At 56.8% G+C, this 12,753-nt stretch overlaps 1 protein-coding gene across 1 annotated transcript in view; it reads right to left on the bottom strand.

Annotated features, from left to right (window-relative positions):
- Positions 1–7,664: 7,664 nt before the first annotated feature.
- Positions 7,665–12,753, bottom strand: part of CHCHD6 (coiled-coil-helix-coiled-coil-helix domain containing 6) — a 124,092-nt gene continuing 119,003 nt past the window's right edge. The window contains exon 9 of the mRNA XM_035337669.1: positions 7,665–8,059. Coding sequence (XP_035193560.1) covers positions 8,042–8,059 — 18 coding nt within the window. The 3' untranslated portion in view covers positions 7,665–8,041. The remainder of the gene's footprint in view (positions 8,060–12,753) is intronic.

Raw genomic sequence — 12,753 nt, 5'->3', positions numbered from 1 at the left:
CACACAGCCCTACACACCACTCCCCCACAGCCCTACACACAGCCCTACACACAGCCTTACACACAGCCCTACACACCGCCCTACACACGGCTTCCCCACAGCCCTACACACAGCCCTACAAACAGCCCTACACACAGCCCCCCCACAGCCCTACACACAGCCCTACACACAGCCCTACACACAGCCCTACACACCGCTCCCCCACTGCCTCTCCCTCTGGGAGGGCCCGGCCCAGCCCAGCCCGGCGGCAGGGGCAGCGGGCGGCTGGGAGCCACCTCAGCGCAGCGCCGCCGGCCCGGCGGCCATCCCGCCGATAACGGCAGGACTTTGTTCTGCGGAGCTGCCAGCTCAGCATCTTTCCACTGGCACCGCATCCACGCCGCTTACGACTAAAATCACAAAGGGGAAATATAGTAAAAGCCATAAAAAAAGATGAATGGGTGGTCTGAGTTAATTATTTGTCTTCTTAAAACACGCTCGGTGCCAGCCATTTTTATCATCTTCATTATCCCCCTTCTTGCTCCTTTTTACTTCACGCCAACCAGAGCACGGCTGCCCCGTGCCCACGTGCCCCGTCCCCAGCACAGGGCTGCCCCGGTGTCCCTGCGCGGCTGCAGGCCCTGCAGAAACCAGTGACCATCCTCCTCTGCTCCTGCATCTCTCAGCTGGGAAATGACCTTTTTAGAGGCAAGCAGAACTAAATAAAGTCTTCATAATCAGGCCTGCACGTCCCCTCATTTCACCGGTGATACGCGGGATATAAATGGTGTGGAGCCACTCTCCTTCCAGGAGATGGAGTGGTGGATCGCTGCAGCATGGGGGCGAATATTTCCCCCAGCCCAGGGTTGCAAGCTTCATAGCCCTCCAGCCACAAAAACCCACAGCCCACCGAGGTAACAGCCTCCAAACCCCGACCACAGGCCAGGTGGGCATCCAGGCACTAGTGCCATGAGGGCAATAGACACAGCTGGCTTGCTCGCCCAGGGCACAGCCAGCCAAAACCGCACCACCAAGGCACACTTTGCCCTTCAGCCTCATGCACACCATTGAATTTTGGAGTAGCCAGCCATCAGCTCTGCTGCAGTAATGCATATACTCACCTTGTGTGGACGTGTGGACATGCTCATGGAGACCTCCACCTCCAACGACGGAGCACATGTGCTTGCCTCCACCTGTACTAACAGTTACAGGCACGTACACAGCTCCTTACCTGGGCTGAAGCAACCTTCACGAAGCCATGGAGACCAGGAGGCCTCTTTCAGCCAGCAGAGCCCAGAGGCTACTCTGGTCCTTGGGAGAGGACAACAAAGGAGAGCAGAAGGTTCCTGGTGAACCTCAGGAGCCAGAACAAAGAAATGTGGACCTTGGAGGCTCCAGCGAGGGTAGGAAGAGAGAATGGGGTGGAGAACAGGTGATTCAGACAAGTATGCCAGGCAGGGTGTTTTTACTTCCAGCCCTCAGCACCAGTTGTGGCTTGCGCAAAGTCCACTTGAAAGCAAAGGCGGCATCCCCAAGACTCGGACAAGAGGTCCCTTCCGACCCAAAGAGAGCCCTCTTCACAGGTTTTTCTTTTGTCTCTCTCCCCACCCTGCCCTCGTCAACATCTGTCATGTGGAGGCCAGGAGCTGGGAGCTGTCATATTCCCCCTGAGACACCGGCGTCGGTGCCTGCCATTCTCCCACCTCTTATTTGTGCACAGGCACACATGGGGCCCAGACTTAAAAGCTTTTGAGACAGAGGAGAAAAGAACAAATCAGCTCGCTCTGACGGCAGGGAAGCGGCTGGGGTTTGGATCACTTCCCCCAGATTGAAAGAAGCGGTTCTCTTTTTTTTTTTTTTTTTTTTTCTTCCCCTCCAAGAGACTAAATTTAGTGAATTCATTTCACATTAAAAACTTGTCAGGTATTCACATCCGAAGAGGCTGCTACTTGGGCCTCTCAGGGGAGTTAGCGAGACAGCGAAACCTCTTAAACGCACAAAGAAGAAGGGGGAGATATTCAGGCAGGCTCCCAGCACCGCCCGTAAATCCGCTCGCTCTCGGGAGCGTTGTGCGGGCACCTTGCTCTCTCGGCCACTATCTCGTGCTGCAGGCGCGGGGAAGAGGGCCGTATTATCCCCGTGCTCGCTCCGCGCGCAGGGCAGGATCACACAGCCCCGCCGGGCTCCGACCATCTCCGCAGCTCCCCTTCCCCAGCTCCGCACCGGTGGGAAGGGAGCCCGAGCGATTTGTTCTTGCTGAAGGAGAGGGTGATGGACTGACAAAGCGGTGAGGAATGAAACCAAGGTGGAGGAGCTCAGAAGAGCTCAGAAAGGAGGCCTGGCACCCTGTTCACCAGCACGCCTCCAGCTTCCAAAGAGCTCCAGACGCGACAGTGTCACCTGGGGACAGGCAGGCTCTCTAGGAGGGCTTGGCAGAATGACAACTGGCCACGAGGCTGTGGTTATACCTGGGGTTTTATTCAAGATTTTATCAACCAGGGTAGCTTTTTGTCATCTACAATTTCCAGTGGTTAGCATAGGTTAGTGTTACCTTAGAAAATGGCACTGGTTACGCAGAACACACTGCTAGAGGTCAGGAGCAGGGGGTACCAGTCACAGAGAGGAATAAAAACAGACACAAAAAAAAACAAGAGCCCCCATGCCAGGGGCCCAGGTGCACAGCAGGAAGGTTTCTGGGGTTCAGACGAGGTGGGGAGGAGATGCAGGCTTGCAGCAACCCACAGAGCTCACAGCCCCCCACGGCCAGCCCGATGGCTCGTCCAGCACCATGCCCAGAGAGCAGGGCCACACTCAGCACTCGTGCCTTTCCCCAGGGTCTGGGCACCTCACCCCTGCAGCTGGCCCCTCGTTAGCTCCGAAAGCCTCATCTTTTTCCTGCCTCTGATGGCTTTTTAATTGCTCTGCTCCCCCTCAGCCCTCGTGCCTCCTCATCCCCCTGCAGCTGAGGAACCTCCGGGGACCGGCCGTGCCCCGAGGACAGCCGGCGTGAGTGGCACCTCAAAGGCACTCGGAATTTCAGAGCTCGGCGGGGCGCTGGGAGGAAGGGTTTGAAGCAGAAGATGACTCCGTTCTCAGCTGGACCAAAACCACAGAGGTTACGAGTTCGGCTGGCTCGTTCTCATTATGCTAAAAGCATGCGGCTGACTCTGCACTTCTTACGCAGAACTTTGACCAAAATTACATTTAGAGACAATCTGTTCTCGGTGTGTCTGGTGCACTTTCCTATGTTACCGAAGAGACCGAGGGGCATTTTGTTCTCTAAAAGCGGCTTGACAACTACTATGTAAAAAGAAACTAATTGGGAGAGGATTAGATCGCCAAAGAGAGCCAGAATAGATGGGAAAGCTGTTCCGCACAGCTCACTGGGTTAATCCAGTCCAACTGAGTGGTGAGGGGCTATAAATAAGTGGCTAAATTTGTGATTTTTCAACCATTTTCAGCTTCTGACTGCTAAAAATTTCCCATTGGGAACACAGGCTCCTGCACGGTGCCCACAGGTCTTCAGGCACAGATCAGCTCCCCTGTTCACCTCCCGGGGACCACCTAAAATGGTTCCCCGAGTCTGCGACCACCGGTTTAAACCCTCTGCGCTGAGCAGCGATGTGTGGGGATGGGGTAAGCCCAGTGCCCCTTTCCGCTGTGACATCTGGCTTCCCGGAGAGCACATCTGATCTCTGGGGACATTCGCACCCGACCTCCGCAGCTCAGCTCCCAGGGCATCCTCTGAAAGGGAAGGGGCCTCGAGAGGAGATCGGTTCTGCGCAGATGTCAGCGGTGGGGCTTTTCCTCTCCTCCTGTCCTCGCAGACATCGTTGCTAATAAAGAACTAGGGAGCGGAAAGCCTGGGCAGACAGGCTGGGGAGGCAGCACGGTGCCCGAACAGAGGGTTTGTCAAAGTTTTCCAGGAGGCGTCAGCAGCTCTTTAAGCTTCTTGACAGCCAGGATAACAAAATGTGTCTGCAGAGCTCTGGGGATCCAGACTGAAATTAAAATGGGTAATGAATAGAGCCATTTTTCAGGGGATCACAGCTGCAAACGCAGGCAGGGCCAGCAGGCAAAAGGCACTGGAGAGGCACATGGGGAAGGGACGTGGGGTGGCATGGGGGCTGTCATTCCTCCTCTCCCCAGCCTGCCTGGCAAGGAGGGCACTTTGCTGCCTGCTTTCATCCCGTGCCTGCTGCTACGGACGCCCTCTGGATCCACAGGCACCCGCAAAGCATCGCTGATGAACGGCCCCTTCCTCCGCCCCGCTGTGCTCTTGTTCCTTCAAATGGGGAAATTTTCTATTAGAGGCCTCAGCGGGCAGGCAGCGCTGCTGTTAATTACAGCCAGGAGCTCCCCCTGGCCGGGGCTGGGAAGGGAAAGGTCGGCCGGGCACGGGAGGTCACCTGGAAGGAGGACTGGGAGAAAGAGAGCCCTGGGAGCCCCGTGATTTCTCCAGCCTGCTGGGCCAGGAGCGATGCACCCAGGGGTTTGGGAAGGGGGTCCCTGCTGTGAGTGTTTTGGTGCTGGGATGGGTGTGAGATGTGCTGTGGTGCTCCTGCGAGGTCCCGCAGGTCTGCAGTGGGAGCTCCAGGAGCTGGTGGAACCCAGGGAAGGACAAACAGCATGGTGGGAGAGGACGGACACCCAGCAGGACGTGTCCTGAAGAAGCTCTGCTCCTCTCCAAGCTCCCTAAAGACTTGCCTGCGCCACGACTGCTTATCCCTCACCTGACAATGACCTGACATGCACCAGTCCTTCCCACAGCTCCTCCCCAGGTGGGAGGGAGCCCCTGCAGAGCCCCCCCAGCTATACCTTCATGGGTGAGCTTCTTCCCGGCTCCTCCATCCCTTTGCCCGTGACTCACAACGGCGCTTAATTAGCAGGAAGCCTGATGCAGACACCTGTCAGCTCCTGGGAGACAACCAGCATTTCAGTTAGCTGCCCCGGGGCTGCTCGCCAGGAACAGCTCTCTCTCCGTATTGATATTCCTTCATCTCAGCCTATTTTCCAGGCCGTCAAGCTGCCATCTCAACCCTCCCAGGCCCGGGGAGAGCATCCTCGTGTCCGTCAGCTCCTGGACTCCGATCCCACCTTTGCAGCCGCTGCCGAACCACTTTGTGCTTCCTCCCGGCAGCCCGAGGGCTCCCTGCTAAGCAAATCAGACATCCCTTGATGAATCACACCCAGGCTTCCCTGCGCAGCAGGAACCAAAAGCAGAAAGGCCTGACTTTGAGTCGGGGCAACTTTGAAGGGAAGAAAGAAAGTCACTTCCTGACTCCACCGCTCTGCAGAGAGCCTGAGGGGCACGGCGCCGTCCCCCACCCAGCACCGTGGACATGGTGCCACCGCCTCAGGCCCGCTGTTTGGGGGCTCCCACCCCGCCAGGAGACGGAGCAGAAGCTGGGCAGAGATGCCCGCTGGAGCCCACGCGGCTGCTTTGATTTGTTGCAGCCTGCAGAAGGGCGCAGCGCGATCATCGGCGTGTTCAGCGCTGGTGGCGTTCGGTGACTCAGCCGCACGTCACGGCCAGCTGCAGCAGGTTCCGTGGCATTTTCCTGGGGGAGGACGGAGGGAGGGGGCAGGCAGGGGTTTGCTGTCAGCCTTGCAGAGATAGGAAAAGGTGAGATAGTTTCACCCAACGGCTTTAAGAGAGGTGTGAAGAGCCCCCCTGTTCATGGCAGCAGATGTTGACTCTGAAACCGAGCGGTTGCGGATGGCTACTGTAGGTCAGGGCTCACCGTTTCGGCTGGGACCAGGCAGCGCATCCCTCCGGGGGAAAGTCAGAGCCAACCCCAGCCCCCGTGCTGCAGCCACCGTGCTGCTGCTCGCTCCCACCTGCCCTATTTCCTCCCTGAACACCCTTTTTACACAGCCCTCACGCAGAGAAGGCAGGAAATGACAATTACGACCAGATGATGCACCAGCAAGACTAAAACCGAGCCCCCTGATCTCCCCATCAGCTCCTTTCAGGAGACATTTACACTAGGGAAAGGACCCGCGGGTTGTAGGGCAGCATGTTCACATCTGCCACAGCTGCCCTACTCCTAGGTGCCATGCTCTGTCTCCCAGGCTGGCTGTCTCCTCCACCATCCACGTCAGCAGAAAGATGAACACCAAATCCTCCGGAGTTGAGAAATTCATCTCCTCCGCGTGGGACAAGCGGGCGGCCACGAGACGCCAAGGAGCCCCTTCGTTTTCTCCGGTACCCATGTAAAATTAAAACGGACAAGGAAGAAGCCGCTGTAAATAATGCAGTTGTTGTGCACTACACGGCTTACAGAGTGCATATTCATTGCCTAGTCTTATTTAAAGAAACCCAGCCCTGCCTGCATCATTAAAAATGCATCCTGGTTTCAGCTTCACCCCGCACACGCTCACCGCTGTGAAGCAGGTGGCTCGGTGGCTGTTTTCGTGCCTTGCTGCTCTCAGCTGCTCCTGGGCAGCCCCATGCTGGTATGAGCGAGGCCTCCGGGTCACATAAAAAATTCACGTGCCTGGCACCAGGCGCTTTGCATCCCTCTGCTCCCCGCTCCTCCCTCGCACCTGGGCCTGGGCCGGCAGCAGGACTCGGGGCTGGCTCTCTGAGACAGCAGCAGCATCCTCCAAGGCAGTGAGGGATGAGTGGCAGAGCCCCAGCCCAGCCGAAGCATAAATCCCTCCACTTCCTCATTCTGCTGGTAAGAGGACTTCGGTGCTTTGAGGTGCTAGGCTTAGCCAATACAAAGAGCACCACCTCCTGGCACTGCACCTCCCGGCCTGCTCGGCGCACGCAGCGAGGCGCCGAGCATCGCCCGCACCCCGAAGCGGGTCAGCCCCAAAGGGAGGCCGCTTTGGTTCCCTGTGCTCAGCACCGAGCACGGGCAGAGGCGTTCATCAGTGCTGGGGAGCCCCAATTCTGTTGGGGCTGCCCCCTGCCCTCCTTCTGGACAGCTTTAGCTCTCCCTGGTGCGCCTGCCTTGCTCGCACCCTGCAGGGTGTGAGTGAGTGGTGGGAGCTGAGCCCCTGGGGAGGCTGCTTCCCTACAGCGTCCTCCTGCCTACCTGGGGGTGGCAGCGAAGAATCGGGCCCCTTCGGAAACAGCAGGCTCTGGCGTCGTGTTTGCTCTTCATCGTCGTTCCAGGCACACATCGCAGGGCTCCTGGTGGGCACCGAAAAAGAAGCACCCCGTGGAAACGGAGCAGGGCTGCGTGCAGCAGGGCGAGGAGGAGCCCAGCACTGGGGAACCCCACGCTGCTGAAGGGAGGGGGTGGCACACGCGGTGGCACTTTGCTGCAGCAGCCAGGCAGCCCCAGCACCTCGGAGCAGCCAGGCCACATGCAGGGCACAGCACGGGCACCTCCAGGCACCCACCAACATCCCTGGACCCACGGGGGCTCGGGAACCTGGGGGAGCCCGGCTGCTTTCCAGCCCCGACCAGAGCCCCCGTCCCTCCCGATCCCCCATCACTGGACCACGCGTCGCATCTGGCTGAGCCCTCCGCATCCCCCATGGAGCAGCTCCTCCGGAGACACTGCAAGAAAACCTGGGAGATAACGCATGCCTGCGACATTAGCAATTAAGGAACATTAATTATAATAATAATAATTATCACAAAATAGCATTTTTATGGCACAATATTATGCTGAAGGATTTACAACATACTGAATCACGAAGTTCGTAATTAAAGTTATTTTAGTTTCTAATTCCGCTTTAATTTTATTCAATAAAAGATATGATAAATATACCTTAAAAATGCAGAAACCATTACTTAAGTCAATTTGCCTATACAGGGATGTGATATTGCAGCACAGAGATCCCCTGAGAAGCATCACACACCTCGGCGAGGATGAAATGTCCGGCCCTGTGAACAACACAGCAGGGATCCGGGCTCCAGCTCCCACCTGCGAGCCCCCAGAGATGGATTTTTAAGTCACCGTGCTTCTCCTGCTGCCAGAACAAGGGGAAATGGTGAGCATGGAATCAGTGGGGCAGGTCCCCATGGGTTGCTGGGCCCCACAGGAGTCCTGGCCATCACCACTCCATGTGCAACGTGCTGCCCAGACAGAGCAGGGACGTTTCACTTGAAGTCATGCACCTGTAGCAGCAGGTAGGAAAGGAAGAGCAAAGAGAAAGCCTCAAATCCAATCCATCCCAGCCTGGAGCTTCTTTTTTTTTTTTTTTTCCCTCAACTTTATTCCATCAGAAAATGGTGACTTGCTAAAGGCTTTAAAAAAAAAAACACACACGCACATAAACCTGCAACTGTTTTGATGAACATTCATCACCATGGTAAGGGGAAAAAAAAAAGAGACAGGAAAATTCTTTAGACATGGTTGAAGAGCCGTGTCTTGGCGGAGAAGAGCCTGATATTTCCATTTTAAAAGGATGTTTCATTTCCATTTTTTAAATAAACTCCGCAGTATTAAAGATGCCAAAATCAGAGTAAGAAGGCTGGTGCTTACCAAGGCAGAACGCTCCGACTGCCCCGTATCGTGCCGCACGAGAACTTCAAGTGGAGAGCCTGTCAGCCCTCCGTGGAACGAGATACATTGCAAAACCTCAGATTCTCCCCCAAAACAAACCTATGCTTTGCTGGACCCACACCAGAGCCTGCCACCACCTGAAGCCTCTCCGGAGCCGGAGATGGGGCCCGGCACCGCCGGGAAGGCAGGGAGCCCCCGCTGCCAGTGACTTAATTTCTTCATCATTAATTTAAGTGCTTCTGTACCAACTGCTGCCCGCCGGGGCCTCCCAAACACGGCTTATCTACCTCGGTGCGGACTCAGGAAACATTACAAGCGGGTCCGGGAGCCGCTGCATCCTGGCACTGACATCCTGTAATGAGGGCTGGTTTGGGAGGCGACCAGGGCAGCACGGATTCCCAGAAAAGCAGCGGAGCTGCTGGCAGGAGCTGCTGGCACCGGCAGTCCCAGACAGAGCGGGACCCAGCGTCAGCCGGCAGGGAAGGCAGGAGTCCCCGCAAAGCAGAGCGGGGATGGTGGGCGTGCAAGCGGAGGAAGGGCAGGAGCTTTAACTAAAAGGCGCCTAAATTACTAGCAAGGCCTCTAATTGATTCTGGGAGAGTGATTTCTAAATTATATCCTGACGTGTTCACTGCAATCAATAAATGCATTAAAGAGAAGGAGGCTGAAAGCCCGCTGCTTGCACTGCTCGCTGCTGTCCCAGCAGTGGTGCCAGGCGGGTCCCCGCAGAGCTGCAGGCTCCCCAGAACGCCTTCAGGTCACTGCAGGGCTCAGTGGTGGAGACAGAACCAGCCCAGTACTTCCACTGCAACCCGGTGCTCCTTCACCTCTCATCCTGCTCCGCCATCTCCTGGCTATTCCTCACAGGGAAAAACGAGAGGTGCAGAGCCGTCCTTCCAGCAACGATGCACCAGACATCCCGAAAAGCTCAGCTGCCTGCGTGTTTGAGGATGGCAGATTTAGGGAGGGGTTTAGCACCCTGAGGAAGGGCTTTCGTGTTGTGAAGCTGCAGCCCAGAAGTTCCCTCTCTCCGTGCTCGCTTCCCTGGCAAATCCCCGCCACCCGAAGGGAGCGCTGGGAGCTGGGGAAACAAAAGCGACTACAGACACTTCAGCCTATTTATAAAAAAAGTTTACAAAACGATGAGTGAAAGACAGTTAATGATGCATAGTACAGTTAGTGCCAGGGAAAATGCTCTAAATTAAAGTCCTCAAATATGAAAAGAAGCAGCATTTAATAAGACAGTTAATGTATGTTATTTAAATGTCACTTCATTATTAAAAGTGTATATTTTTTGAGGTTTAATAACCATGTAATTGAGGCATCTTTTCTATAGTTAAACCTTGGCAAATATGTTTTTCATAATTAGCCGGTATTTATTTAACATGCAATAACCATCCCATTAAATTTAATGACTTCAATTAATAGGTACAGAGGGGCCTTTTTTAATGTCAATATGTGTTCTTAAAGACGGCTGGCAGCGCGGCGCCGTGAGGGAGCTCGGCTACCTGGGGGTGACCGGGGCACGCAGGACACCACGGCCAGGAGTATTCATTAGCTGAGCACACTCGTTAGCCAGGCTGCTAATGGGCACGTGGCCCCTGCTGCTCGCAGCCGGGAAGGGGAGCTGCAGGGCACAAGGAGGGTGATGCCAGCGGGCACCCCATGGGGACCCCAAACCTGCCAGGCACCTCCTTGCCCAGCCCCGTGGCCAGGCACGAGCCCAAAGGGCAAATTTTGCCACTGGTGGTGAAACTGGAAAGGCTCAGCCCGGCGTGGCCTCGGCCAAGCCTCGCAGCCTAAATTAGCAAATAGTCCAGGGTAAATTAACTCCTTTAACAAACCATCCAGCACGGAGTTATTAACCAGCTTGTAATAAAGCCCAGCACGGGGCTGCGCGCGCTGCAATCCATCTGGGCTCCAGGCTGTAAAAACCCATGCAATTAGGGAGGGAATCTCCCTCACTCAGGTGGGCTGCCGGCCTCCATCACCCCGGCACTTCCCAGGCCACCAGTGCTCTCCCCCAGACCCCCAAACACCTCTTCTCCATCCTTCAGGCCCCTGCAGTAGCCCCGTGTGCTCCCTCCTGCCAGCCCCAGTCACTCAGGACCCCGCAGACACCCAGGTCCCACTGCCGGCTCCCCGTGGACCAGGGACTGGGATTTGTCAAGTCCCTGCTAACCACAGAGCCGAGCCCGTCACCAGCTGCTGAAAGGCAGGCACCGAGCGCTTTTTCATTTTCTTCTTATTGCGTTTTAAACATTTGTTCAATAAGAATAAAATCAGAGAGATTAAACCTTCACCCGACATGGGGAACCTGTCTCGAGAAAGATCAAACCGGAGGCGCAGCACTGCATGCAGGGAGGTCGACATGCTGCTGGCGAGGGGAGCAGCAGCTTTCAGTACACGAAGGGACGGTGCCGAGGGACACTGCATCCCCAAACCTGGACTTGAAACCCACTGAGCTGCATTTTCTTCCCAGCCCCGTGCTGTTGGTGCAGGTACTTGCGACCAGCCAGGGCCTTTCCCTGCCAGGCAGTGGGGCTGCGGTTAACCTCAGCAGGCAGGGCTTGAGCAGAGCCCGGTGTCGGGGTCCCGCAGTGACCCGCCAGGAGGCAAAGCGGAGAAGGGCGCACGTCTCCTGCCCTGCAAGCTGTGAAGCACAATCAGGAACACGGAGAGCAAAAACCCTCAGAAACCAATTACCGCCTGCGAGAAGCGACATGCTAAAAATACCTCGCCTTGCTGCTCCAGTGACGGTGCCGGGGAGCAGAGCCGTGGCAGCTGGCCCCGGGGCACCCCAAAGCTTCGATGGCCAAGGGCAGCACAGCCCCTGACCAGGCTCTGCGGGGCAGCCGGCCCCTCACAGAGCTGGGGGACCCCACAGCCCCCTGGTGCCCCTCACCCAGGGACGTGATGCTGGATGCGGGCACCAGGCCACATCCTCCTGTCTCACCGACTGGTTAGGTCACACCAAAAGGACCCACTCACTGCCTCACTGCCTCTTTACCATGGGAAACCCAACAGAAGTATCTGAGGCCATTTCCAGAACACCCCAGGCAGCGAGCGGACGTCCCCACACAGCTCCCCTCGCACCCAGCAACGTGCCCACAGCACCATGCAAGGCAGCTGCTGCCCCCGCTCGCCTGCCCCATTCACAGCCAAGAAACAAGACACAGCAGTGGTCAGCAAATGCCTTTTAATTATGGAATTGGTAATTAGGGATCCCATCGGCTGCTCTGACGGCTGCCACGGGAAGCCTGCGGATGGGGATCCCTCAGCTATCGCCTTGACCCTGCTCCCCCCTTCTCAGGGCTGAGCCAGCACCGGGCTCCTGATGCTAATTCTAAACAAAAATCCCAAGCACAATTCCGCTTTTAAATTCAAACGTGCATCACGGCCCTGAGGGAAACCAGGGGATCGGGCAAGGCGGCGGGCAGCGCTTCCCTTCCCCTCAGCCCGAGCCGCCGCCATTTGCGCGGCAGGGGGCGGGCACCGCGGCCTCCCCGGGGCTCTCCGCGGCCGCCGCCCTCAGCACCGGGCCCTTCCCCCGCCTCGGGCCGGGCCCGGGACCAGGGGCGGCCGCAGGGGGCTCGGCGAGGCCTCGGCACCGCCTCAGAGCCCCGCGGAGCTCGGCCCCAGGGCCCCGGCCCACAGCCGGGGCGGCAGCGCCACCTGGTGCCGGCTGACGGGGGGCTCCGGCCCCCTCACGGGGGGCAGCCCGCGGGGGGCTCCCCCATCCCGCTGTCGGGGCGCAGACCCCCACACAGGTCGCCCCCACGTCCCCACAACCCCACTTGGGGGTACCCCAAAAGCAGAGGGGCCCCAAAAGGAGCCCCCCCGTACCCTATAATACCCCCCCGGTAAGGAATGTGGGGAGGGAGGGAGGGGGAAGAAATCTGCTTCGCAAATTACCGCTCGTACCAAATGTCCCTTCTTATCAAGACTGGACGGGTATTCAATTTTCTCTTCAAACGCCTGCCTTCTGAAATGGTAATAGAATTTCAAATCTAGGGGAAAAGGGAGGGGAAAAACTGAATATGCAAGGATTAACAATGAGAGAGAGAGAGAGACAAAGGGAGAAATTATACCAAAAAAATATAGTCGGAGCCTTTGCAGGAATTAATTAAATACAATTTTAAAGAGAAAATTAACAGTCTCATGCTTAGGAGGGGGGAGAAAAGGGATATTTTCTGAGTTTAATTAACCTTTTTTTGCCAAGAATAAAGAGGAAGGGGGAAGGGAGAGCAGAGACTCCGAATTGTTCGGGCTCGCAGGAGATGCCAGCAGGGTCGGGGGCTGCCCA

This window comes from Oxyura jamaicensis, chromosome 12, assembly GCF_011077185.1.
Source record: "Oxyura jamaicensis isolate SHBP4307 breed ruddy duck chromosome 12, BPBGC_Ojam_1.0, whole genome shotgun sequence".
NCBI classification, from domain to species: Eukaryota; Metazoa; Chordata; class Aves; order Anseriformes; family Anatidae; genus Oxyura; species Oxyura jamaicensis.
Note: the sequence above shows the minus strand (reverse complement) of the source record. Positions and strands in the feature narration are given on the sequence as shown.